At 58.4% G+C, this 27751-nt stretch overlaps 2 protein-coding genes across 6 annotated transcripts in view; one reads left to right on the forward strand and one right to left on the reverse strand.

Moving 5' to 3' along the window:
• SREBF1 (sterol regulatory element binding transcription factor 1) overlaps nt 1-9139 on the forward strand; it is a 30390-nt gene extending 21251 nt beyond the window's left edge. For both annotated transcript variants that reach the window (XM_075899746.2, XM_075899747.2), the window contains exons 11-19: nt 556-722; nt 1076-1244; nt 1579-1687; nt 1855-1964; nt 2244-2376; nt 2592-2754; nt 3413-3598; nt 3776-3887; nt 4494-9139. In XM_075899746.2, coding sequence (XP_075755861.2) covers nt 556-722; nt 1076-1244; nt 1579-1687; nt 1855-1964; nt 2244-2376; nt 2592-2754; nt 3413-3598; nt 3776-3887; nt 4494-4717 — 1373 coding nt within the window. In that variant the 3' untranslated portion in view covers nt 4718-9139. The remainder of the gene's footprint in view (nt 1-555; nt 723-1075; nt 1245-1578; nt 1688-1854; nt 1965-2243; nt 2377-2591; nt 2755-3412; nt 3599-3775; nt 3888-4493) is intronic.
• Nucleotides 9140-12524: 3385 nt separating this feature from the next.
• Nucleotides 12525-27751, reverse strand: part of RAI1 (retinoic acid induced 1) — a 162663-nt gene continuing 147436 nt past the window's right edge. For 3 of the 4 annotated variants that reach the window (XM_075899745.2, XM_075899744.2, XM_089769314.1), the window contains 4 exons: nt 21688-27331; nt 17437-17530; nt 15041-15090; nt 12525-13441 (listed from right to left, as the gene is read on the reverse strand). In XM_075899745.2, the coding sequence (XP_075755860.2) occupies nt 13427-13441; nt 15041-15090; nt 17437-17530; nt 21688-27315 (5787 nt within the window). In that variant the 5' untranslated portion in view covers nt 27316-27331 and the 3' untranslated portion in view covers nt 12525-13426. The remainder of the gene's footprint in view (nt 13442-15040; nt 15091-17436; nt 17531-21687; nt 27332-27751) is intronic. The other variant, XR_012896196.2, reaches the window with a different exon arrangement.

Here is a 27751-nt window from a genome sequence, read left to right on the forward strand (position 1 = left end):
AATATTGTGTGCACCACCTTTCAAGAAAGATGTGGACAAACTGAAGAAGGTCCAGAGAAGTGCAACACAATAATTCAAGGTCTAGAAAACATGACCGGCGAGGGATGACTGAAAGAACTGGGTTTGTTTAGTTTGGAAAAGAGAAGACTGAGAGGGGACATGGTAACAGCTTTCAAATACCTGAAAAGGTGTTACAAGGAGGAGGGAGAAAAAATATTCTTCTTAACCTCTGAGGACAGGACAAGAAGCAATGGGCTTAAACTGCAGCAAGGGAGGTTTAGGTTGGACATTAGGAAAAACTTCCTACCTGTCAGGGTGGTTAAACACTGGAATAAACTCCCGTGAATACAGGGGACTGGACTCTCGAGTTCCCTTCCAGTTCTAGGATTCTATGAATCTGTGATTCCTCCGGCTAACTCCGTAGGTGACCTGAGTCCTGTAGGAGTGAGGCGGCCTCAGGGCCCGTGGCCCTCAGCAGGAATGAGCGTGGGGGGCCTGGTGAGGAGGGAACACCCCTCAATGTTAGGCTGATGTCCCCCATCTCCTCGCCCATAGGGAAGCACGTTGGGGGCCACCTCTCTGGCATCAACATGGCGCTGAGCGCCGTCAACCTTGCCGAGTGCGCGGGTGACACTGTCTCCGTGGCGACGCTTGCCGAGGTGTACGTGGCCGCGGCGCTTCGCGTGAAGACCAGCCTTCACCGGTGCGTCCACTTCCTGGCGGTGAGTATGGCTGGGGGGCGGGGTTGGCCCAGTGTAGGCGGGGCTCCTCCATGCCCCACCCTCCCAGGGCTGCTCCAGGATGGGGCGCTACAGGCAGCATTCCCCACAATCAGGAACCCTCTTACTGTTTGGGGTGGCTGGGGCCCATCGAGCCTGGCACCCCCTGCGAGGAGGGGTCCATAGCTGGGCATCTTTCCTCCCAACCTCCCTGCTGCCTCGGACCAGCCCTGAACTGGATGCCAGCTCTGGCCATGGTGCTCTGCCCAGACAGCACCATCCTGTCTGGCTGTCCCCAGGGCTGCGCTTGTCCCCATCTCGCCCAGAGGGGCTGACCCGTGTCTCTGCCCCTGCAGCGCCCCTTCCTGTGCAGCGCCCGGCAGGTGTCCCTGTCGCACAGCGGCACCGTGCCCCCGGCCATGCAGTGGCTCTGCCACCCTGTGGGCCACCGCTTCTTCGTCGATGGAGACTGGTCTGTGAAGGGCACCCCGAGGGACAGCATCTACAGCTCCACCGGCAACCCAGGTACCCCGTGTCTCACTGCCCAGCTGTCTGCGCAGGGCGGGCACGGCTCCAGGGAGAGGCAGGCAGGGACTGCGCCCACATTCCCAGGCTCAGCTCTGCGGACGCCCCTCGATCCCACCCCGTAGTCGCTCTGGGTTCCCTTGCAGCTCTGCTGCTGCCCTTACCCTTGGTTTCCGGGTTGCTGGGCACCCTGCCAGGGACCAGCCTGCCCTGCCCCTTATTAGGATGCCCCCAGCAAGGGAGGTGATTGGTCCCTGTGGGATTTGCAGGGCGAGCTGGAAGAGTCTGTCCCTCCCCCCAGCCCGGCTAACAAACCCCTCTCGGTGCTTCCCAGTGGACCCCCTGGCTCAGGTGACCCAGCTGTTCCGTGAGCACCTGCTGGAGAAGGCTCTGTGCTCCGTGGCCATGCCGGAGCCCAGCCCACCGGCCACCCACACAGAAGGGTAAGTACCAGTAGCGGCCCAGGGCAGAGAGACATCCAGCTGCTGGCTTCCTGCCAGCCTGCAGCAACCACTCCATGCACCCCGAGTCCCTGGGAAGGGGGTGAGGACCCAGGACGGTTCACTCTCCTGGCAGCCGCCCCAACTGCTCCTCTCCCCCTCGGCCCCAGGGAGTTCTCCGATGCCCTGGAGTACTTGCAGCTGCTCAACGGATGCTCAGACGCGGCCGACGCCCCCAACTGCACCCTCTCCATCAGCTCCGACATGGCGGCCGGCACAGGTGAGGCCATCGCGGATCAGTGCAGATGGGGCGGGGGGCTGGCGCCGAGAGGCTGGGCGGATGCTGCCATTGGGGCTCTGACGGGAGCACGCGGCACCTGGGGTGTCCAGGTTAAGCTGAGCGCGGTGACCTGGGGGAGCTGTGAGAATTACTGGCCTGGGATTGGGGTGCGGGGGGGACTGTGCAAGGCAAGGGGGTGATGGGAAGGGGCAGGCGGCCGTCGGTTCCTCGCTGTGATCTGCTGGCTGGTGCCACCGGTCCCATGTCCCCCATTTGCAGGCAGCGACCCTGTGGCCAGGTGGTGGGCGTCCATCGTTGCCGTGGCGATTCACTGGCTGCAGGGGGACGACGAGGCGGCTGAGCGGCTGTACCCGCTGGTGGAGACCATGCCCAGAGCCCTGCAGGTGTCGGAGTGAGTGTCTGCAGGGATGGGGACGGGGTGTCCGCTGCTGGCACCCCCTGGGGACCAGGCGGGGGAGGCGTGACACAGTGTCATATGCTCACCAGAGCGGGCGGGCGGGGGGCATTGCATCCCAGGGAGACAGATTTGGAGGTGGGGCTGAGAGAGGGGGCAGCAAGGGCCAGGGCTGGGCACCAGCGTGACCCTCTCCCCCTCTGCTCACGTAGGAGGCCCCTGCCCAGGGCGGCGCTGCACTCCTTCAAGGCCGTGCGAGCCCTGCTGGGAAAGCAGGACAGCAGCCAGGCCAGCCTGGGCCAGTGCGAGAAAGCCAGCGGCTCCCTGCGGGACAGTCTGGGTCTCAGCTCGCCCGCCACCAGCACCCTGGACAAGGTGAGTCCCCGGGCGGGTTGGCCTGGGAGGGGGCGGGTGAGTCGCTGTGAGTGCTCGCTGCTCTCAGCTGTGTCTCTGGACTCTCTCCTGCGTGCCAGGCAGCTGCCGCCGGGCGACGCACGGCGCTGCAGGAAGCAGGGAGCGGTGCCGAATGCCGTGGAACCATCTGACTCGCTTGGGTCGTGCCCCCAGATGGCCCCGGGCCTGGCCCGCCGGACGCAGGCCTCGGCTGGCAGGGACGTGGCGGCGGGCGCCGCGTGGTGGCCGCAGCTGCGGTGCATTGTAGTTGCATTGCATGTGTGAGAAGGAGTGTGCAATGCCTCTGCAGTGCAGCCCAGCTGGGCCAACTTCCAGCACCAGCCCGCAGCAAGGGGCCGGGGCGCTGGCGAGGGCTGGGGCCCGGCACCAAGCACCCGCCTGGCAGTTCCCGGGGAGAAGCCCTCCAGCGCACCGGCCCTCGCCTGTCAGCGTGGCAAGCTGGGACCCCGATGGGCAGACCTGCTGCATGGCACCGCGGCGGGAGAGGCGGGGAGGGCTGGGCCCAATCTCCCTGGTTCGCCCCTGCGCTCTGTGGTGTCTGTGTGGGCACCGCCCTGGGGAGCGTCTGTCCTGCAGGCTCTGTCCGTCCGTCCCTCTCACCCGTGCCCCTCCCCTCCAGGCAGTTCAGCTGCTCCTGTGCGACCTGCTCCTGGTGACCCGCACCAACCTGTGGCAGCAGCAGATGAACGTGAGCCAGCAGCTGAGCTGCGTCTACCAGGCCTCGGCCCTCGAGCTACGGGGCTTCCAGCAGGACCTGAGCAGCCTGCGGCGCCTGGCCCAGACCTTCCGGCCAGCCATGCGCCGGGTGAGCCGGGGGGCGGGGGTTCTGGGGGAGGTTCAGCTCTGTGCCTCGTCTGCCTCTGCTTCCCACCATGCTTTGGGGCGGGCCCTCTGTGGAAGTCCCAGGGTGCTGACGTTGCCTGGGGCCTGGCCTGGTGCTGGGGTATCTGGGGGCTGACTCTCACTGGGGGCTGGTCCACAGGTGTTCCTGCATGAAGCCACCGCCAGGCTGATGGCCAGAGCCAGCCCCACCAGGACCCACCAGCTGCTGGACCGCAGCCTGCGCAGGAGAGGGGCTCAAGCCAACAAAGCAGGTGAGGGGGCGGCCTGGGGGTAGCGAGCCCAGTTTGCCTTCTGCCCACCAACCTGCGGGGCTCTGCTGGGCGAGCAGGGACTGCAGCAAGTGCCTTGTTCCTGCCCCGATGTTGGGAGGAGGATTCAGCCCCCATGGCCCTGTCTGTCCCGGGCCTCTCGGCGGGGACTGCCAACCAGAGCTGGCCGAGGGGCTCTATGGCCACCCCTTAGGAGAGAGGCTGAGACCCGGCAGCAGCTCATGACATGCAACATGATGCCAACACACCTAGCCTGGGGCAGCAGATGGGCCCGGTTCACCCCACCCTTCAGCCTACTTGGTACAGGGCTGAGGGGGACCAGCCAGAGGCCAATCCGGGGTGTACGGAGCAACAGGCTCCGCAGTGTGTGGCCGGCAGGGCCGGTGCTAGCGTGGCTGTTGGCCTGCTGGGGGTAGAGGGCAGCCTGGGCTGGAATGCCTGCAAAGGACCAGTCCCCCCCCCGTCCGTCTGTGCCACAAGCAATGGGCATCTGATTGTGGCCCTGCCTTGCCCCTCCGTCGCCTGGACCCCTCTGTCGGCGCTGGCAGCCAGTGCTGAACAGGCTGGACCCTGTCTTGGCTTTTGCAGCCGGCGAGCCGGAGAGCCACCCCACGCCGCGGGAACATGCCGAGGCCCTGCTGCTGGCTTGCTGCTACCTCCCGCCCAGCTTCCTCTCCGCGCCCGGCCAGCGCATGGGCATGTTGTCCGAGGCCGCCCGCACCCTGGAGAAGCTGGGCGACAAACGGACGCTTCACGACTGCCAGCAGATGATCATCAAACTGGGCAGCGGCACCACGGTCACCACTGGATAGCGTCGCGGCCGGAGAGCCATGGACCGCGGGGGCGGGAAGGCCGCTGCTCGGCTGGGCCCGGCCTCCGCTGCTCCCTCTGAGCGGCTGTGTCATGGCCAACGTGTCTCCTTGCTTCATTGCCAGGAGGGCTTGTCATTACCACTGGGGGGCCGGGGCAAGGGCGCTGGGAGCCTGGACTCTCTTCGCTGACCCTGGGCAAATCACTTCGCTGACCCTGTGCCTCAGTTTCCCCATGGGTGTAGTACCCTTTGCTAGCCTGGGGGTGCTGGCTGTGGAGCGGTGTTGCAGGCAGAGCGTTACGGGGGTGGCGCGAAGCAGGCTCTGGGGCCTGAGCATGGGGGCTGGGACATTGGCTGGGGGTGCCCTTGCTCCTAAGCCTACTGCTGAAACCTGGCCTCCTGCACACACGCACTGTGGGGTCCAACTGGCCCCAGCTAGAAGTTCGCCCCCAGCATGTGGGGACTGCCAGGCGCTCTGTGGCCCAGGCTCTGCAGCCTGCTGAGCACTCGCCCTCACAGCCACTGGCGCTGGGGGACAGCCAGGCCCTTGTTGTTACGGTCTTATGGGCCATGGGACCGGCACAGGCCTGGGTGTGCTCTTCTCCTGCCCTTGCCCTCCGCCCCTCTGCCCCACTGCCCTTCCCTCCATGCCCCCAGCCGCTGAGGGTGGGCACTGGGACCTCTAGTGGCACCTTCTCTGCTTTGCAGTATTGGTCCATTTCTCCAGCCTTCTCCCGTGCCTCCTCCAGACAGCCAGTTCCGGGTTGATGCCCCGGCCTTCGCCCTCACTTCCCTGTTGGAAGGCCCCTGACTCCCTGCATCAGCAGCTGGCAGAGCCCTGGGCACCAGCTCAAGGGGCTTCAGGGAAAAAGAAGAGCCGGGTGGAGGTGGGGGCAGCCTTCGGTGATCCTGGGGGAGAGCGATCGCAGGGGTGGGGCCGGGCACAGAGCCCCGGGCTCCATGTTGGCTTGGTCTGGCATGCTACCCACAGGGCTGGGGCTGTGTTTGCAGAAGGGCTCAGTGTTAGTGCTGGGGGGGGAGGTCTGGGGTGGGCAGCACCCCCGGCGGGGGGGCCGTGGCATCAGCGTGCTCCTGCTCCGGCATGGGGGCGGCCACGTGCCAGGACTCGCAGTACTGTACCTCGCCGCCCCGCCCCGCCCTGGCGTTTCCTTTCTACCGGTTATTTTCATAGTTGGAGAGTTTTTTGTACAGATGATTAAAGTTGCTTATTTATAACCGTGCCTGTGCTGGCTGGGGGGCGCTGTACCTGACACCCCAACTTGGGAGGCTCATAGTGCACGGCCTGGCCTGGCCCACGCGGGGGTGGCGGTGTTATTGCGCCCAGCTGGGGTGGTTCATCCCCTCCAGCCTGTGTCAGCAGGGGCCAGCCATGGCTGCTGCATCTCAGGGGAGCCTCTGCTTCCCTTCCCCCCTGCTTTGTGATCCAGCCTGGGCACAAGGAGCAGCTGGCTTGGGCCTCTCCTGAGAAGCAGGGGCTGTGGCATGGAGCCTGAAGGAAGCCCCTGTGCTGAGGACTCAGCAGGCTGTCCCCCCGGTGCCCGACCCTAGTGCTGGAGCACGTGGCTTGTTCACGTGGTCGTGGAAATCAAGGCGTCAGTCCCGCAGGGCTCTGGGTGCCTGGCAGGCTGGAGAGCGCGTGTCACGTCCCAAGTGCCAATGTGGTCCCGCTTGTTGCAGAAAGGGGGGGACATTCTGCAAAATTCTGCCTGCCCCTGCTGCCCCGCGCGGGTGGGTGTGTAGCATGTTTGGCACCGTGTCCCTGGAGCCTGCCCCTGGCTCCCACCCCCAGGCACACGGACGGTAAGTAGAGTCACCAGGGTCCCATCCAGATGGGAGGAGGAGGGAGGCCAGGACTCCTGGGTGCTGTTCCTGACAGCCGCTGCCTGGCAGCATGACCTGTAGGGTATCACTCCCTCCCAGGGCCTGTTTCCCTGGTGCAGGGTTAGACGGACGTGCTGGATCGCTGGGGCACCAGGTGATTCACAGGCGGGTGTGTCGCACGGGGGAGGCTGGGGCTGGCTGAGGGCACGACTCCTCCTGGATGGGTGGGAGCAGGGTTGTGATGGGCAGAGGCCCAGGTGTCAGCACTGAGCTGCCCCTAAGCAGAGTCCTGGAAGTGGGGGGGGGAGGGGGTGCTCAGGGCAGGCCCCTTTGCTGTGGGCTGTTGCACCCCTTAGGCCATCAGCACCCAGCCTGGGAAGGTGCCGCACTGGGAGCATGGGGCGTATGGTGCACAGGCGGAGCAGTGGGAGCAGGAGAGGAACATCGTGTCTGTGTCAGGGCAGGGCTAAGCGGAGCCAGGCTGTATCACCCTCAGCAGGGCTGGGAAGGGGCACGCTAGCCCTTCTTCCGCTGCCCGGGCTGCCATCAGGACAGGTGGGCTGCCGGGGGAGGGTGAGACAGCCTGGCTCCCTGCCACAGACACTACCACTGAGCCTCAGACTCATCCCTACCGAGCTAAGCCGGGACATTTTGGCTCCTGCCTTGCTTGGCTGGTTCTATTGTTCCCTTCCCCCACAGCCTGCTGTGAGCCTCTCTGAGCCACGCATCATACCCTCCTCTCCCCCAGCATCACACAGGGCAGCTAGCCGGAGGGGCTGAGCCCAGTCCCACGGCGTGAAGGCTCGTCCAGCTACAACTGCACCTCAGCACAGGGCCTGGTTTCAGCCGAGGGCGTAGGCACGGCCTGGCAGCGCTGCACTGGGGCATGCAAACACCAGCTGGGCACGGCAGGCACAGGGCTGAGCAAAGACCCGGGGGAGAGCAGGCGTTTGGCAGCGGCTGGATTCGGTCCCTGCCTTAGCCCCTGATGTGAGCTGTTTAGGGTGGCTGTGGCCAAGGCCGAGTTAGGGGATGCTCCTCCAGCGGGCTGGGGGCCGGGTACAGCTAACAGGGCCCAGACAGTTCATCTGCTGCACCCTGCACGCCGCAGGGGAGGGCGGGACGCCTGTTAGCTTGCATCACCGCCGGAGCATCGCTGGCCTAGGGTGGTGGCAGCAGCCGATCGACTGCCTTGGCACTGGCTCAGCCCCTGCCTCGCCCCAGCCCCACAGCGCTGGGCAGGCCCCAGAGACTGGGCAGGGGGCTCCCTGCTGCTACCCAGCGAGAAAAGTGGAGCCACAGGTGTGGGCCCTGCCGGCGAAGCCAAACACCGAGCACTTGGCTGCCTGGCACAGTCCCTGCCAATGGGCCGGGGGCCTTACATATCCCTCAGGCCGCTGTAGGCAGGTGTCTGCCCCATGCACTCAGCTCCCAGCACAAGGTGCCACTGCTGGGTTGGTGCTTGGGGGGCGGGGAGGGAGGGGACAGATACCAGCTGGCTCTCCCTCTCCCCCCGTGGCAGGGCCTGTGTCTGTGCAGCACCCAGGACAGTGGAGGGCCCAAGCGCAACAGGGACTCCCCGCCATGCCCCTAAGGCTGTCAGGGGCCCCCAGCTATCACTCCCCCAAGCCACCTGGCTCTGTGTGCTACCTGGCCTCATACCCCTGCCCCTCTCCAGGGCAGCAGCAGGGCATCTGGGGGCCAGTCACCCCCAGGCAATGTGTATGGGGGGAGGGGTGACTGCTGAGCCTGCAGCCTGGCACCTCGCTTGGTGCTGCGCCCACAGCATCACCAGCCTAGCTCATGGCAGGCCCCAGCCCGCGGCACGTCAGCCTTGCGTGGGCCTGTCACAGGCCACGCCACCACCGTGGGGGGGGGGGGCTCAACATGCCACCACCGGGGTGGGGGGGGATCAACACACCACCTGGCAGCTGGGTGGGGGGTCAGCAACGGTGCCCGGGACGTGGTGGTGCCGCTGTTGGGAAGGGATGTGGCTGGAGGCTGGGGCATAGCATGGCTGGCTGGTTCCCCCTCTCCCCCAGCCATTAGGCCATACACATTCATAGTGGCAGGTGGGGGGGGGGGCCTGAAGGAAGCACATGGGGCATCTTGGGGCTCCCCTAGACAAGGATGGGGGTGCTAGGGCGGGGCAGTATCTACATGCGCTGGTGGCCCAGGGGCAGACGGCTGCCAGTGTTGGCAAGAGGAGACCTGCAGGGACCCTGCGCCTGGGCAGACTTGCGCCCAGAAGCTAAGGGATCTAAAACAAGGGGCCCCAGCGGCGCTGGGGAGATGATGTGGGCAGGCCAGGTGCCAGGCTGAGTTTTGGGGATGTTGACAAGGTCCCAGGAGGCGTCAGCAATCGCGTATGGGAGGCCAGCAGGGAGCTTTGGCTTGAGGGGCAGAAAGAGATGAGATACCTTGAAGGAAGCAGACCAGTAATCAGAGCCCCAGGGGGGCTGGACTTGATGACCTTCTGGTGTCTCTTCCAGTTCTATGATAAGGGGATGGTTTGATGAGATAACAGGATCTTGGTAACTAATTGACCATTCATTATCAGTGGGAAATAGGTCAATGGAGGGATGATAGGAGCTACGATAGTGAACTTTCTGGGTGTCTGGCTGGTGAGTCTTGCCCACATGCTCAGGGTTTAGCTGATTGCCAATCTACCCTGGAGGAAAATTCCTTCCCGATCCCAAATATGGCAGAGGCCCTGGAGGTTTTTCGCCTTCCTCTGTAGCATGGGGCACAGATCACAGCTGGAGGATTCTCTGCATCTTGGGGCCTTCAAAGTATTTGAAGACTTCAATATCTGAGATCTAGGTGAGAGGATTATTCTAAGCGGGGTGGGTGAGATTCTGTGGCCTGCACTGTGCAGGGGGTCAGACTAGATGATCATAATGGTCCCTTCTGACCTTAAAGTCTATGAGTCTATGAGATTGCTGGGGGAGCAAGATCCGTGCCCCTCTGGCTGGCCAGGCTCCCTGCCTCCCTGACAACAGGGGCTGCACTGTTATGGCAATGCCCCTGAGGTGGGGGCCAAAGGAGAGGAGAGGTATTTGCTTTCGTTACCTGTGTGTGTGTGTGCACGCACGCGCGCACACGCAGAGGATGCACTCTTAGAACTAATGTCATTGTTGCAACCTTTGTTCTATTCCTCAGCTGCTTGCTGGGGGAGGGGAAGGGGTCAGCAGGAGAAACACAGGCTACGACGAGACGGCCACATACTTCCAAAACAATTGTTGTATCTTTATTGACGTTCTGAATGCAATGACCTGGTTTTTTTTTTTTTTAACTCTTAAGGAAAATAAACATCTTTTAGAAACAGCTTGTTACACACAATCTTCAGTGTGAAGCAATATACTAAGTACACTAGTCTTAACATTTACAGTCGTCATATATATTATATATATGTATATGTATACATATATATACACTATATAATGAGGCAATATATAATACACACGATTTACCATTTTACAGTCATATGTACAAGATGCCACTAAAAACAGCCAGGATTTCAGGCAATGGTGCCAAGGACGCAGATAGTTTTTTTTCTCATGGTCCGAGGCAAGCTTCTGAAACAACAGACATTTCTTGGCCAGCAAACATTGAGGGCGAGGTGGTGAGATGACTAGCAAAGCGAGGCGGTGGTGACGAGCGCACAGTACTACCAACAGACAGGTTACAATGGGAAACTGGTTTTGCTTGGGCACAGCCCTGGCGGGGGGGAGGTCCAGGTTCTTTGACTGGCTGCAATGCAACAACAGATTAGGCTGTCGCGGGTCAGCTGGGCAGGAGAGGACGGGAATCACTGCTCACATCCAACCCATGTGAGAATTTTAAGCCTCTACAAGTCACACAAATGTACAGTAGAACCTCAGTGTTACAGACAACTCGGGATTGGAGGCTGTTCGTAACGCTGACATGTGTGCACCGCTAAACAAAACATTATGGTTGTTCTAGCAAAAGTTTACAACTGAACACTGACTTCCTACAGCCTTGAAACCACTATGCAGAAGAAAAATGCTGCTCCCCTCACCCTTTTTAAAGTAGTTTACAGAGCACTGTACTGGAGTTGCCTTGCTTGGATTTTGTCTCTGCCGCTGCCTGATTGCATAGATCCGGTTCTAAATGGGATGCGTGGTTGGTTGCTCAGTCCGTAACGCTGGTGTTCCTTACGCTGAGGTTCTACTGTAATTCATTTTCAGATGGGCTCGTTCTTTCTGGTGTATGTTATCATGGCAAATCTTCATTAAGGACAGATCCGGCCAAATGCCAACCAAAATTGCCTCCGCTAATTCGCCCTTTAAACTGTGTGTGTGTGTGCGGCTCTGGTTTGTCACTCTGTATTGCTGTTCATCACGGATCTGAGTTTAGAAACTGTCCGTTGGTCATCTAACTGGTGTCACTGGGCCAGCATGCCCAGCAGCAGGGCAGGTCTAAGCCTGCACTAGTGGGCTATTTCCATCGTGTTCAGCCTGGTCCATTCACGATCCCTCCAGTCTCCGGGATGGAGGCAGCATTCCCACAAGGGCATCGGACAGCACAAAGAAAGGGCTGCGACGTCACGAAGCAACTCAGCTAAGTGGGAGAGGGACCAGGTCGCGGTTACCCAAATGTCTCTGCAACCAGCAATGCTGGGGCCCCAAAGACATGGAGCGCCTGCATGCCAGTGGCATAGGGCAAGGGGCTGGTAAGTTCTTCCAGCTCTAGATGGTTGCTGGCGTGTGCTGGCTGCTCCCTGCTCTAACGAGAGGTGCGGGAAGGTCGCCTGGTGGGGCTCATGTGAGTTCAAGACTCACCAGTTATGCAAAAGGACGGGAGCAAAGCTAGAACTGCTTCCAGCTCCAGCAAGGAGAGAGGGTGCTGCAGACGCATGTTCAAGCGGGAGAGGGGGGCAGGGGAGATGGGGGGGGGGGTGCAGCGAGCAATTGTTTGGGCCGGCTCAAGTGACAGCTGCTCGCTGAGCTTTCTGCTCCCTGTGGTGGCTGCCAGCTCACCACAGCGTGCGAGGGGGCAGCCCCCTTCTCCTACCTGGCCTCCTGCCAGCATGGAGCACAAGGGGCCTCTGAGGAGCCACACAGAGGAGGTGCAGAAGGCTGGTAGCTGGACGGGAGCCACTGCCCTCGCTGGTGTGAAAAACGCTGGGGCTTGGAAGTCCGGTTTACAGCACACCGGAGATGGGACCGTGACCCAGGGGGCTGGGTGGGCGTAGGAGGCCCCTGTGGAGAGGGAGAGTTCGGTTGGCTCCCTGGGGTGACTAGGGCTGGCACCCAAATCCATGGCTGCTCCTTAGAACCCAGCCACCAGCCAAGCACCTTGGTCACTCTGTGGTCATGACCATGGGGTCACCATGGTGCATTCATAGATAGCCCAAGCAGCAGGGAACGAGCAGCCGTCAAAGCTCAGCAGCGCACCTGGAAGGCAGGTGCGGGATTCGGACTCTTGCATGGCACAGCAGCAGCAGGCAGCATTGGGTACGGAGGGACGAATGGCGCACCGGGACGCTGAAGCCGGCAGCCGGGGCAGGGTCCGGGCTGGTCTAATGGATCAGTATTGCTTGTCACTCCCTGCCTGAGCTGCTGCGGGTGCGTATAGTGTTCCTCCTAGAGCAGCACACACCAGGACACAAGTCCAGTCCAGAGGGGGCAGGAGAGCGAAGCTGAAAGCTCAGAGCCAATGCAGGGAGTCGTAGGTTGGCTCATGAGGGGAACCATCTCAAACTCCCGTTTCCGTGCCAGAAACTCAGCCCATCTTCCAGGCCCACACAGCCCTGTGTGGTACAAAGCGACGGCTGCAGCAGGAACTCCCAAAGGCAGGCTAGGACCAAAACAGCATTTCCGCCTCCCCGGGCACACACCAACTTCCACCCCCAGCCTGTGCCAGTCACCCCCACCCACCTGTCCACATTGCGGCAGGGAACCGGGGCTGCAAATGAAAAACAGAACCAAAAGAGCAAAGTGTTGTTTCAAATATCAGGCCATTTTTTTTCTCATGTCGAGCACATATATACAGACAGACACCATGAGGTTTGCTGAAGGCAACATCTCAGATCAGATCAGAGTGAGATATGGAGGACTGGAAAGCTCTCATAGTCCAGCTGTTCCAGGGTAAGACAACATAGTCAGTAACCCTTTTACACTGTACCCTCCCCCCACCCTCTCCCGCCCCACCCCCACCCCACCCCTGTGCAGCTAATGTAGTTCTGAAACACAGTCTGTGTTTGCTGTGGGTTTTGTTATTTGCATCGTCTGGAGCCAGGTCAGAGAAGCCACCGTCCACGTGCCGCCTTCGTTCTCGGGTCAAGGGAGTCCCACCGCAGCAGGCAGACCCAGAATCCACTTCCAGGGGGAGGTGCTGAAAATGTTCCAGGCCGGAATTTACTTGGGGCCTTGTCCCAGGTAAAAGATGTTACTATCAGTGTCAGTTACAGGTCCTAAAGGGGAGAGGAGGAAAAACCTGGAACTGGATTTCTTTGCCCACTGGCTCCGGGGTAGAGTTCAGAGGGGGGAGGAGAAAAAACGTGGAACTGCTTTTATGTGCCCACCTGGAATGGCTCTGGGTAGAGTTCCAAGAAGACCCTGGAGCTGGATCTCCGTGCCCATCCGGAATGGCTCTGGGGAGAGTGGGGGGAGGGAGCAGAAGGGAAGAAGTAGAACTTGGAACTGGCTTCCCACCTGGCCTGAATTCCGGGTGTTCCCCCGTCCTGGGGGAGCACTGTTGCACGGGGGAATGGACGCAGAGGGGTACATTCTCCACTTTCGTCCTTGCCTTTCTCTGGGGGATCTTGCAGTTGGTAGACAAGCACCAAGGAGCCTCTGCGGAGGTCTGGGCCAGGCAGAGGGGCGACTTCCCAGCAGATGGATTATAACGGTTGCCTCTGCAAAAGAAAGCGAAAGGGTTAATGCGTCGGCAGGGAAAGGGTTAACCCACTGCTTGGGGGGGGGCGCTCTCCAATGGTGCGAATGGTTAATCTGCCTGAATTCCGTGCGGGGAATAGGATGGCAGGAGGCAGAGGCAGTCAGAGCGGCTGCTGACAGCTGGAGGATTCCCTGGGCTCACCCTGCGGCTGGCACTGCTCACCCACGCGGGCACGGAGCAAAAGGACAGCCTGCTCCAGTCAGGCTGCCGGCCTGTCGCTGCAGCCAGTCAGCACCACAGAGAGAGAAGCCACCACCGGGAGGCAGCAACACTCATCTCCCAGCAACCTGCCCTCTTCCGGGTCCCTGCTAGCCATCTGCTGGCTTGTGGGAAGCCATTCCTCCATCACCTCCCTTCCCCTTCCAATCCCTCAGAGAAAGGGACACAGGTACCCCTCTCTGCCCCCCCCCCCGCCCTGGCTGCTGTCCTGCCCTGCCCGCGCTGGGGCAGGGTCCTCTTTGCTCCAGAGAACTGCCCTACCTAGCTTGACCCTTCAGCCTCAGCTAGGCCGCTTCAGCTTACCAAATCTGCTGGCGGGAGCCATGCGTCCACAGGGTGCCGTACATTCCCCTGGGGTCCCTGGGCATCAGCAAGGCACACGGGTGCTCAGAGCAGCTACCAGATCCATCTGTACATTTTCCCCCCCTCAGCAGCCAGCTGGTGATGACCCGACTGGATTACAAACGACAGCTGGGCCTGGTCCAATCACCCTTCCCCCGCTCAACACTCAAACCCTGAACTGTGGGCATGTTCCCAATCCGGAGCCGGGCTGCGCAGCCCGGTCCTTGCCTCTGCTTGCCTGCAGTAAGGTGCACACGCTGCCGCTGGGGAGGCAGGAAGTGCTTTTAGCGCTGATTCAATTAGCAGGCCCTGGCCAGCATTTGGAAGCGAGTTCCTGAGGGAAAACAAAGCCTTTCTCCTTGCTTTGTGGGGAGGTGGCAGGGGCGACCGGCAGCTGCCGCGACTTTCCCCACCTCTTCCCCTCCAAGGCCCCCGCTTCAACCTCACTTTGTTCCCGGTCTGCGCCTGCCTGTGCTCTGCCTCACTAGCGTAAGCAAACGGCTGTGGCCGCCGGGGGAGCAGGAATCCGCAGGCGGCTCGACTGTCTCTAGGAGCTGGAAGGGAAGTCGGGGGGTGCGTTTCCCCCGCAGGGGAACAGACGTCTGGGACGAGTTGCCAGGGCTGGAGGCCGACAGAGCAGGGTCTATAAATATGCCTCAAAGGGAGCTGTGATTTGGGAGCAGGAGAGAAGGGTGACACAGCCGGGGGGTGCAAAGGCAGCTGGGAGGCCCGGCTGGGTAGGCAGGCCGTCTAGCCCTGAGGCCTGGGTTTCATTCCTCCTCCAGAGCAGGTAACGAGCTCAGCCCCTGGGCTGGGAGGGCGGCAGAGGGGCTGCCGTTGTCTGCCCCGAGTAGAGAAGAGATGGGCTCTTCCTGCAGAGCCCCAGCCACCCCCACTCCCCTCAGCCTGCTGGGAGCAGTGGAGGGGAACACACACCATTGTCAGAGCCGGGAAAGCCAGGAGCAGGGACAGATTCTGGGAGGGGGCCTGGACTCACCTTATGTTTGGGACATTTCAGAGAGAAGTTCTCTTCAGTTAATAAGCAACCTGCCAAGGGAAAGGAGAGCCCAACTTTAGAGGGTGCTGGTGAGCAGCTGTGTCCCCTGCCCCCACCAACCCACCGGCTGAGTGCTCTGAGCTGGGGGCGGTGGTAGAGCTGTGAAACCTTCTCCCAAGCCCGGCTGCTCTCCCCTTTGTCACAGACATTGTCCTGCAGTGGGGAGGACTGAATGGGACTCACTGAAGCGTCCATAATGGCCCCTCCTCCAGCAGCCAGAGGGGCCGGTCCTGGCTGATGGGAAACCCGGGGTATGTTGAAGGCCTCCCAAGGCTCGCCCAGGACTCCTCGCCCGGCAGCGCCCACACAGCTCTGCCTCAGCCCCTGCTGTTACAGCCTGGCACCAGGCTCAGCTCTTTACCATAACTGCTTACTGCCAGCAACTTCTCTGTGCAGGGGGGTCCTCACTCCCAGGGGTAAACTGAGGCACTGTGTCAGTGGTGTGGCCAGGATGGGACAAGTGGGCGGGCTCTGACTTCTGGTGGGCAGGCACTGATGGGGCCACCTCTCTCCCCCTCCAGCTGGCAAGGAGACAGGGATCAGGGGCTTGCCCCTCTCTGGCTGCTCAGAGCTCCCAACGGGGAGTGGGGTCGGGGCGCTGGGGTTTGCCATGTTCCGGCTGCCTGCTGCTCTTGGCAGCAAGTGGGGTTGGGGCGCCAGCGCTTGCCCCAGCTCAGTTCCTATAACCTCATAGCAGGCTCAGGGGCTTACATGCCCCCAGCGCCGCTCCCTGGCAGGAACGCTAGGTCAGCGGAGCAAGGTTAGCCTCTGACTCCATTCTCCAGGCCCAGCTGGAGTGCCTGGCGCAGAGGGGCAGGAGCAGAGCCAGAGCGGTGCGGGCCTGGATCCAAAGTGGGTGGGCCATAGCCCACCCGTCTATGCCCCTGTGCTGCATGTGGTCCTCCAGCTCCCCAGGGAGCGGATGCCAGGGATGGGACCAGAAGCGGCCCCTCAGCCCAGCACCCCACCCTGCCCTTTACCCTCTCACCCCTCATTCCTTCTTATCAGTCTCACCCTGCCTTTGTGCATCGAACCCTCTTCTCCCCCCAGCCTCCAGGAAAGGGGCCGGGTGAGCCCTTTACAGGGCCCCCAACGGGCACCTTGCTGCCTAGGATGAATTTGCGATATGGCAGCAGATTCGGCAATACTGCAACGCTCCTTCCTGCACAAGTCCCTCCGTGGGGAGGAAATCCTCCTTGAAATCTGCAGGACACAGAGGGAGGCTCCAAGACTGGTAAAGGACCCCACGGTGCCACCCTGTGATTGCCTTTAAGACAGGGCCGGTGGGTTTTACCAACCCCCCAAATACGGCCCCACCTCTCTGGCACGTGCGCCTGGCAAATGGACACTCCGTGGTCGCAAAATCGACGGCAGGATATAACGTGCTTGCTCCTGGCCCTGTTAAAAAGGCTTTCCCCTTTGCTGGAGACTTTCCAATACAGCTCACCAGTACTGCTGGCCCCGTGAATGAATGGGAGGTACCATTACACCCTGGCATGCGGGGGAAGCTAAAGCCCAGTGAGACAGAGTAACTTGTCCAAGGACACGCAGCAAACCAATGGACGAAGCAGGAACAGAATGCAGGAGACCTGCCTCCCAGCCCCAGCCCCCCCCCCCCCCGCCAGCCTCCATTCTAACTAGGGATGTTAAATATCGGTTAATTGAATAGTCGATTAACCTCAGAATTCTTATTGGTTAGTCAACTATTCTATAGTCTCCAGGCAGCCTCTGTCCAGGGAGGAGGGGTCTGAGCTCCCAGACCCGGCATGTGCCAGAACTAAGCCGGGTTGCCTGCCTAATACACCTTTAAATGCAGAGCCACCGCCTGGGTAGGTCCAGGACCCAGTGCAAGCTGGGACTGAGCTGTGCTGCTGGCCAGCCTGCTAAAAAATGTACTGGCATGGGGAGGGGGGATACGTGTAGTCTATAGTATTAACCTACACGGTTTTGCTTATTGATTAATCGACTATACTATTACAACCCTACTTCTACCACATGGTGCCACCCTGGGCGTGATCAGGAACAGGACACAATGCAACCACGTTAGGCCAGCTGTGAAGGAGGGATTAGACTGGTCAGATTTGGTGGTGCACTGGCAGACCTGCTGGGGGAATGCTGGCCCCGCACGAGGGGCTGTGACAGGATTGACGTGTGTGGGGGAGCACATGGAAAGCTGGGCGCAATGCGCGGGTGCCTCTCGTTTATGAGCCCCCCAATCGGAGTATTAGTGCTTGGAAAGAGGAGACCGGAACCACTGGAGGCTTATCCTTCGTCTTGTGCAACTGAATCCTGAGGAGCAAGAAGCGGAGGTCCTTCCTCTCCTAAGCGAGCCTTACCTGTGTCAATGGCACACGCGTAATGGTAGGTTTGGGCACATCCCTTGTGGCAGCAGCCAATGGTTGCTCCTGCCTGTTGGCAACTAGGACATCTCTGTAAATCCACCAGTGGGGCAGAGGGGGGGAAAAAGAGAGAGAGAATCCAGTGAGGTCCAGCGAAATAAATCCCGGAGGCAGCTATGGGGAGTGATCTCCGCAGAGCACAGGAAGGCGGCAGCTCCACATCCCCACCAGACTCAGATCCACCCCATTTGTTCCACAGCCCCCCAAACCCTGGCTGAGTCCAAATAGCGGCACCAAACTCATTCACTTCCTCATGACGGTGATGTGTAACCCTTACTCCGACGGGGGAGCTGCGGACAGAGCATGCTTCCTGTAGGTATATGGCTGGTCCCTGGCACAGCCCCTTTCCTAGCACCCCCAGCTCCTCAATTCTATTCCAGTTACCTCCTTTCTCCCCACACCCACAGGTGAGCCTGTGGAATGGATGTGGCCTGCAACCCTGTCCTCTCCAAAGCCTCGCCCTGGGGTACTGTTCACCACTCCACTTCCACTGACTGGAACCAGAACTGTGAGCCAAAAAACACCTGCCACCAGCCCCGGCTTTGCACACTGGGGGGGGGGGGGGGCTGTGACAACCACTTACGTTCTAAGTGGTGAGTCACTAACGGGGCATTAGACCAGTGGGTGATGGGAAGGGGCTAATGCAGGGGTGGGCAATAAGCAGCCCGCGGGCTGGACATGGTTTCCAGGGTAACTTCTGGCGCGCTGCCAGACGCTAACCCTGGTGAATCGTGTTCGGCTCACGGGCCGCGTACTGCCCACCTCTAGGCTAGTGCAACTCGACTGTCTGTCAGGGCAACTCCTCCTATTAACATGGGGCAAAACACTTATCCAGTGAATGCCCAATTAACTTCTTTGCTGAATAACGAGTCATAATACTCTGTCCTTCCCAGTGTCTTCCCCCAGAGGATCCCAAAGGGGGTCCCAAATAGCCATTAATCCTCACAACCCTCTTGCGGGCTAGGTCAGCATTGTCCTTTCCATTTTACGGAAGCGCCAACAAGTGCAGTGACCTCTCCAAGGCAGCCCCGTCGAGTCGGGCCTAAGATCCCAGCGCCTCACATGCGCCAGTCTGCAGCTCGTCCTCTGCTGTCTGCCAAACGTCTACGGATTCTGGGCGGGCTCTCTCTGCCCCATTCTGGGAACGGGCGCTGTCCCTTAGAAGGCCTGGCACAACTCCAAGTCTGCGTACAGCACGCAGCATTAACCAGCAGGGCTGGAGGACTGTCCGCCAGGGAATTGCAGGTAGGAGGGTCAGGAGAGAGGGGACACCTTGGCACTGTGCGAGCTGCAAAAGCCCAGAGGGAAGGATGGAAGTGGAGCTTAGCCCAGGAGGGGAAGATGAAAACCCTGGCTCCATGGGGAATTGACTGTTCAATCCACCCTCCTCAGGCTCACTGACCCCAGCTCCTTGGCCTTGCAAGGGGTTCACTGCTTTAGCGTCTCCTTCGGCCATATCCGCTCTCTCGCATCATCCCTGCTCTACAGCCGCGCTCGAGGACAGGAATGGCCCTTTGCCTGGTGATTTCATAAAGCAATTTAAATAAGAGCAACGGCACGCTGCAAAACCACAGCAGATCACTTTGGAACAGGCCGTTCTCCCCATGCAGCGATGCCTTTCCGTGCTCAGAGGGCAGAGCTCCTCAGCTGACCTGAATTGGGGCACTTCAAGGAAAGCAAGGGAGCTGAGCTGAGGCCCTGGCCCTGATTGCAAACCAGAGGAAGACCTGGGCACCGCAGGGCTGCTCTCCTTTGCCTGGCGGGTTCTGATAATGAATTAGGACCAGTGCTGTAGCCCCACTGCTGAGCACGGTGCTCCAGACACCCAGAAGAAGGTGCAGAAGAGATCCCAGCCTGGAGAAGCTAAAAATCACGATGCTTTTGAGCTTGCCTATCTAGTTTGTGGAACGGCATGCGTACGAACGAGGACGCAGGTGTAAACGTGCCTGAGAGCATAAATGGCGCAGCCCGAGGGACACCTTCCCTTTGCAAGAACAATCTAATGTGACATAGCCACCACAAGTACTTGGTGTTTGGGGGCACGGCTGCCACTTTAGTAAAACCATGGCTCTCTGGACTTTCAGCTGAACAAGGGCCGCTAGTCTGACCTTCCACATAACCCAGAGCCAGGCAACATCACCCACCATCCCCTGCATCACCTTTTGGTGGGGCTGGAAAAGGGTTTTAAAAAGCATGCAGTCTCAACCAAAGACTCCAAGCAATGAAGAACCTTCACATTCCCTAGGTAAATTGTCCCGGGGGTTAATTATCCTCACAGTGTATCTCTTTTGGCACAGAAAAGGAAAGGGGCAGAGGTCTAGAAGAAGGGTCTCTTTCCCCTTTTACCCTGTCTGTTTCTAGCTAGTACAGCACCTCTGAGACGCAAGCCACGCTGGAGGCAGACCTCAGAACCCCCTTGGGTGCTGTGTCTCCACAATGTTATGGAATTTAATTTAAGGCCAAAACAGGCATCTTGGGTGGGAGTTTTGAGGCACAGAAGTCTCCCTGAAAGTCAATGGGACTTGTGCAGACACATCACTTGGATGCTTTTGAGAACCTCTAGCCTCTTGTTTTCAGCTTCTGCCCCGGCCTGGGGCGTGGTTCCAGGACGCCTCTTGCCAGACAAACCCCAATCTATGCCAATGCCTTATTTTTAATTTCCTGGGAGCAATATTTCTTAAGACAATTGGCAGGTTTTCATTGTTGCTCCTCAGGCTTTTTATTAACGCACCGTTAAGCCTTGCCGTCTAACTGCACCCATGGTGCTGCTGCTTAGTGTGTGCGCAACAGCTCGGGAACCACATGGGGGCAAGGGCAGGGCGGTATGGGAAAATGCAGATGGGATACGGGCGATGGAATAAACAGAGCCCAGACACACCTTGCTGAGGCTCTGGGGCACACCGGGAATGGAACTAGAGCAGTGGAGGCTGGCGAGGGGAAGGTGCCAAGGTGCCACCTGGAACCAGTCGACAGCGGCAAATAAGGATCATGTGTCGGACTCAAAACAAGATGTATATTGACTCTGCTGCCCAAAGTTAGACTCCGTTGGTGAATGTTTAAATCCCCTTTTCCTGACACCTTCCTCCTCTATTTAGTAACCCTGTGCAAAGTCTGGGGATGTCAAGGAAAGCTCAATACAGGGCCAAACCTTGCAGTCTTTACCAGGCGGCATTCCCACTGGAGTTGGCAGGATGTGGCCCCAAATGAATACTAATGACACACAGCTGCTCATTAATTGGTGTTCCGGTTTCCAACGGCTTCCCCCTGGAGGGCACGTGGTGTTTGGGTGGTGAAAGTGGCCCTGTGGGCTTTTTTTAATTGCTCAGTTCGACGGTCGGCTGCGTTCCATTGGGATAGCTAGAGAATGGGCTGGATTTGGGGTGAGCATCGCGTGCTCAGAACAGGAACAAGTCACGGGGTAACCCGGTGAAAATGCCCTGACCTGCGAGATACGAGTGATCTACTTTTCGGGCCTTAACATTTTATGAGTCCCCAAGAAGGTCCTTCAACCAACCGTCAACCCCATATCAGAGCACCCGTTCCACGGGGGTCTATTAACAGTCCTGGCAGCTGCCCACATCCGCCTGCACAGGTTGCACCCCACATCTGCGCCTGGCCGCTGTGTTGTGGGTCTAGCTGCCCAACTGCAAAGCAGACGTGATCTCTGCAGGAACGTTAAGAGAGGCCCTTTGGAAGGCCGGCACGAGGCCCTTCTGGCCTTCCTTGTTTGTCCTGCTCTCAAACAGGAGGCCACCCAGAGCAGGGTCATTTAGGAAGACCTTGCCTTGCCTGGGTGGGGCACTAGCTCTCCCAAGGGGCTGGTCAGGTCAGGTGCAATGCCCCCTTTGTTCCAGCTGAGGGGGCTCCACCTCCTTCCAGAAGCCTGGCTTGGAAACCCGAGCCGACAGCCCCATGCACACTGGAATTCCCTTCCTAGAGTGGCCTCCTCAAGGGCTACACCTCAACTCCCTGGCAGGGACTGCAAAGAATGTGGTTAGACTTGTTTGGAGGCTATAAACCTTATGTCTTATGACAAGGCTCCCACCCCATCCCCCTCCCTGCTCCCATCACAGCTGGGGGTTTGACCTGCCCTCTCTGATCTGGGTGATCCCGGACTTTTGCCAATAGAGGCGGGTGAGCGGGCGTGCGCCTGCCAAATGGCTTTTTAGCCTAAGGAGAGGCTCTTACCACTTCAGCCGCCGCCTTTATTGCCTCCTGTAGCCCATACAGCTTCCCTGCAACCAGGTAAACCCCAGCAGTCCATATGGCACAGGCTTCGTGAACCCAATGCTCCTGCGTGTCGCCCACCGGCTCCTGAGACAGGGACTCCGCTTTGCTGCACTCGTGCCGCCTGGGTTTCTCTGCCGCCTCCTCTCCCTCTGTCCTCTCATCACAGCAGTAACAGCTTTGTAGTTTCCTAAACATCCCCCTGGAACTCGACCGGAGAGCGCTCTGTTTCGCTGAGTCAGCGCCACTGTCCAGCCTTGGCGGCTTTCCACTGATTGTACTCGTTGTACAATTATTATCTGTCGTTTTGAGCGCTTTCTCCGCTGGCGAAGACACGGGAGCCTCTTCGCTCGGCCCCTCCACTTTAATCTTTTCTTTCAGCCTCGATTTCTTCTTCGGCAGGCAGTGCTCCGGGTAATACGGCCCGCAGAGATCCCCAAGGTCTTTGTAATTGGCAGGGTTCCGGCAGAGGCAGCAGACCAGACAGGCTGCGTTGAGGGCCTTGGATACCACCGGGCCCAGGTGCATTGTGGAAGATAAAGGCAGCGCCGCTCTGGGCTGCAGCGAGGCGCTTCCGGGAAGCAGGGCCTGAGCTGAGGACGACGGCTGGTGCTCCTTATGGAGCCGGGCCTCCTCCCCGGCGGAGTTGATGACGGTGCAGGTGGTGGTGAACTCGTTGCGCTTCTCCACCCGCACGTAGGGGGAGAAGGGCGGCGCTCGGCTATCTGTCCGCAGCCGCTTGCACGAGATGTACTTGAGCCTGATTTCGGGCTCTGCAGGGTTAAGCAGAGGGGCCTGCTGCTGCCGCCGCCGCTTCGCCCGGCTTTTACACCTCGAGGCCACGTTCTTGGCCTTCCGTTTCCTTTGTCTCTTGGAGTAGCCGTTGTAGTTGGAGTGGTTCGTGCGCTGCTTCTGGGCCCGGGTTTGGGCCTGGGAGCTTTTCCCCTCGAGGGGTTCATTCTTGGCAAAGTCTTTGTCCTCGATCTTTGGCTTCTTCCCATCCCTTTGTCCGTCGTCCCCATTCCCCAGCGCGTCCCCCGCGCCTGCCCTCTCTCTGGCTGTCAGGAGCAGAGCGGGGGCCAGATGCGCACGCCTGTCCAATGGGTTTTTGGCCACGCTGAGGGCTGCTGCTTTCCCTTTTCGGTTTCTCTTCTTGGGCAGCAGGCTGATGCTCTTTGCAGGCATGCTGCCGCTGTTGTGCTGCACTGTCTCGGGAGATGAATAGGCCTCACCCTTGAAACAGTCAGAGGACAGTTTCTTACTGTTCATTAGTTTTCCTTTTAAGGATCTGTTGTTCGAATTTCTGCATAATTGCTCTGCTACTGAAACGGCAGGAGCCTTTTGTGCCATGCCCTGGTTTAATGGCCCTTCTTCTCCCACCACCGGGGTTACACTTGCATTCTTGAAGGCCCGCTCCTCCAAGCCAGCAGGGCTCAGAGGATTACTGTGTGCAGTAGCAGCAGCGGCAGCAGCAGCGGCAGCGGCAGTCTTACATGCAAACTTCTTTAAATTCGGTGAGGTGATCTTCTGAACAATGGCCTCCAGCTTGAGGCCCCGGCCTTTCCTTGGGGGCAGCACTTTTGTCTTCATGGCCCCCTGAAATGCTGCCCGAGAGGTGATTTTAATACAGACGTTGGGGGGTTCTTTAGAAGGAGGGGGCTTCAAGGCTGCCTCGCAGGAGCTCTTTGTGGGTAGTTTAGCTCTCGCCTTTTTGGCTGACGGCATCCTTTTAAAGAGATTGGGGGAGGCTTCGGGCTTCTCCTCTTTTGTGCTGCTGCTGTTGCTCCTTAAAACCAAATTTCTCTTTTTGGTAGGGATAGGGGACATGAAGGTGGATTTCCTCTTCAGCGAATGCAGAGGCCGCTCAGACATTTTGCTACCCATTCCGGGCCCGGATTTGGGGAGTTTGATTCTTTTGCCCACTTTCCCTTCTTTGTGAGGCCCCCCCGGGGACATGATCTTGAAGGTGGGGGGCAGATGGTTATTTGAAAGGAGCTTCTTAGGTGCGTTACAGTTTTTGAGCCTGACCTCTGCTGTCCTCTTCTCCCTTCTCCTTTTCATGTAGGAGACCTCCTGTGTCTTGGTCCTAGATCGCAGGATCATGGATCTCTGATCCTTCACCTCTGCATCTTGGGGATCCAGGCCTTTAGCTTTTTGGCTAATAAAGTCCTCATTCTGCATCAAGTCTGGGACCAGGAGAGAAGTGGGGTCACCAGAATTCTGGACAACTTTTGGGGACAGTCTTCCGGTGCGTTTCCTGGCTTTGAAAGCAACTTTCTGCTTCATGCCACAAACTGGTTTCTTCCCTAACTTTTCTTGATGGGCCAACACCTTCAATCCTTCCAGTGGGGCTGGTGTCCTGGGCTCACTCAAGGCAGTGAACGAGCGGGTACACATTCGAGCTGGCAAGCCTTCCGCTGGAAATCTAGGAGTCTGGCCATGGGCATTTTTGCTTGTTGCTTCCATCTGGCCATCTGGCCCCGCACATGTGCTGGCCACCATGCCAGCTGCCTGGATGTCTTTGAACGGGCTTGGTACTAGTTTGCTGGATTCCTCTCCTTCTGACAATGTGGGATGGACCCTCTTGCTGCGAAGACTCTTGCCCCTCGAGACAGACTCTGATTTTGCCAGTAAATCTTCCGGTAGGATTTGCGTCTTTACCTTGACCAACGAGGCCGTTTCTGTCTCTGTCTTCTCCTTGAGGTCATTTTCCCCCACTGCTGTGTCTTCAGGTTTTATGTGAGGCAAAGAAGATTCAAACCAACTTTTCACCTTGGTTTCAGTACCGACTGCCGGGCCTAAGAGGATAACGGACTGACCAGACAAACGGGAGGAGGGAATGGAATTTTCTTTCTCCACTGTGCATACAGTTTCTTCTGCTGATACCGGCACATCATTGGAGAGGAGCACTGCAGCATTCTCAGGAGGTTTAGGTGAGGATGTATCGTAGATCACAGACTTTTGCTCCGAACTAGCCAGCTCACACAGAGATGAATATTCTTCTGGCTCCAAATCAGACTCCTTCAGATCTGGAGAGGATATTATCGGGATTTCACTGAAGTCCCCACCTGAACAGCAGTGCCTGGTGTCCTCCAGCCACCTCTCACTATCTGCTTTGGTGGCTTCATCATACGTTAAAGTCTCTTCCTCTTCCTCCCCCATCTGCTGCTGGCTGAAGTCCTCTGCTTGTTCATTCTTGGCTGGCTGTTCACCGTCACATATATCCAAGCAGCAGGCATTTTTTTTCTCTTTGCAAGACCCAGCCAATTTGCTATTGAACAAACCCTTGGAAAGATCGGACGTTTGTAGACATGACCCAAGCTCCTTCCACCTAAGGCATGATTCGCTGATGCTTTCCTCTGGCCAGTCAAAATGATCCATGGTGTTTTCAGAACCCACTGAGTTGGCCGTGGTGTTTGAATAGCAGCTGTAGCTGGCAGCCCCAGAACTGGACGTAGCAGCTGGGATGTTGGGTTTGGAATTATATGCCAGAGAACTGGGGACTTTAAGAGCATCCTTTGCCTCAGTTGTTGCGAACTCCACCTGGGGATTTTCATAAACCTCTTCACCGAAATCCTTACTGTTGTTTCCCCCAGAGGCTTTGTCTAATTTCAGGGGTTCGTTGCTGGTGCCCGAGTCACCTTGGTTGGACCATGCGCTCTTGACCATTGAGTCCAGACACGTTCTGTGGTTTTCTAAATGGAAGGGGGATTTTGTGGGGTCTTTGTTTAAAGCAGGGGAGTTGGGCCAGGCTTTGTCAGTCTTCTCATTGATAGCATCCTGAAGCACAATGATTTCGGAAGCCAGTTCCTCCTGAGATAGTGCACTGAGGAGCAGCCTCGGGCACTCCCTTTCATTGGTCATGTACTTGGTGAATGTTTCCAAGGGCAGGTTAGCATGAATGCTCTGGAAAGAATCATCGGACTTCGTGGACATGTCGTCTGGAGACGTCACTGAGCAGGTAGAGACCGACTCGGGCTTGGCCTTGGAGTTGCTGTTGACCCTCGCTGGACTGCGGTTTTGATTGCAAAAGAGGAAATTCCTCTCTAGTTGATCTTCAGACCCACTCATATAATCGGCATCCTGAGCTTCAGCATGTACTGACTGAGGGGTGCTAAGAGGGTCCGATAGGGGAGTCCCTACCTGCTCAGCAGAGTATGTGCTGCTCTCCGGACTGCAGTGTTGGCCTTTTAGCTGTTCTGGGGTCCTAGGAAGGTTTTTGATGCCTTTTTTCTGGGGCACTGTTGCTTTTGAGAGGAGAAGTTGCTGCACGGTGTTGGAAATATTCTCCACTTGCGAGGTGAGCGCAGTTAGACTTTGCAAACTGAGATCGGACAGGAGATTTTCAGGGATCTTCTCCTTCTGCAAGTTTTTGCAGTTCCCAGACTGAGCATCTGGACTGGTCCCGTCTGTTGGAGAAGGATTCAACAACGGCATGAAATGGCTGTGGTCGGTGATGCCGGTGGAGAAAGACCCTGTGCTGAGAGATTGCTGGCTATACTGGAAATTCTCCAGGTTTGGCATCAGTGGAGATGGAGTGGAACTATAGGATGGAGATCTACCAACAGAACGAGCTGGAGAATGACTTGAGCTAGGACTAAATGGCTGGTAATATTGTTCTGGGGTCCTCACTGACGCATCAGTCTGGCAATAGGTCTGGCCTGGCTGGTTATAATGTTGGTACTTAGCTAGGTTTTGATAGTGAAGTGTTTCTTGGGCATGATGCCTTCCTTGCAAAGGTGGCTGTTGCTGCTGCTGCTGCTGCTGCTGCTGCTGTTGTTGCTGCTGTTGCTGCTGCTGCTGGTCATAGCTAATTCTGTTTGCCTGGTAGCCATGCAAGTTCTGTACGCGCTGCCCAGATGCAAGGTTAGCCGCACCTCCAAGGGGCCGCTCGTGCGGCTGGCTGGAGGGCGCGGTGCAGCTTTTATATGAGTGAGCCGCCTGGCTCCCTCCTGAGACGGAGGAGTATGTCGAAGATGCTGGGAACTGGGACTGCGAGTGCTGGGTAAAGTGGCCGGTCTGGGAAAAGGACATGGGGGACGAGACGTCATTTTGGATCTTCTGCCTTTGGAGCTTGGGGTACGGCAAAGCAGGTGGCTGGGGCGGTGGCTGCTGGAGGTGCAGGGAATGTGTTCGGAACGGAAGCTGAGCTGCTTGCTCATGGTACTGCCTGCTGCCGGTGGGAGCTGGGCTCTTTTTCATCAAGTTTTCCTCATACTTGGCCACTCCTCCGGCTAAGGATGGTTGCTGAGCTGCCCAGGTCTGCAGGCTCTCTTCCCCAGTATAGCGGGCTGGGTATGGGCTGTTCTCTTGGACTGTGTAGTTTGAAAAGGCTGGCCGGCCTTGGAGCTGCTGGCTGGGCAATTGCTTATTCCCCCTGTGATATTTCTCCACGGTGCTGTTCTCGTACCCTGGGTAAGGCAGCTGCTGCTGACTGTAGTACTCTTTCGCCACCAGCCTCTGACGCTCGCAGTTCGGCCCTGCCTGACTTTGATGCCTGTAATTCTCCAGGCGTGATGTATCTTGTGAAGTCTGCTGGTAGTTCTGCTGGTTGCCATGGAAACCACACCTTTCTCGAAAGGACTGCATGGCTCGGGCTTGTTATCTGTGAAGAGAGAGAGAGAGACGAGAGGATTCAAATGAGCCATTTTCTTTTACCTTGGGCTACGGGGTTATTTTGTTGCTTGTTTATTTAAAAGCCGGTGCGAGATTTCGGAGATTTGTGACTGTATTGCGGCTGTTGTTTTGCAATGCAGGCCTCCCGACTGTGCGCTACAGTCAGAACCCCCCCTCCTTCCCCCTCTAGCCTTTAAAGGAAAAAAACAAAAAACTAAAAATACAATGACAGTTCCTTTCCCCCCACCTCTCTCCCTTACCAGCTGCAGTCAATTGACACCCTTTGGTTCAGGAACACTGAGCCTGTCCTGCCAGCCTCAGCATCCTTGTAGACTCAGATCTGCCAAGGACGGCAACCAATGCAGGTGGTGTCTGGATGGGGCTTGAATGGTGTTAGGTTGCTCAGTGT

This window comes from Pelodiscus sinensis, chromosome 15, assembly GCF_052426305.1.
Source record: "Pelodiscus sinensis isolate ZL-2025 chromosome 15, ASM5242630v1, whole genome shotgun sequence".
Taxonomy (NCBI): domain Eukaryota; kingdom Metazoa; phylum Chordata; order Testudines; family Trionychidae; genus Pelodiscus; species Pelodiscus sinensis.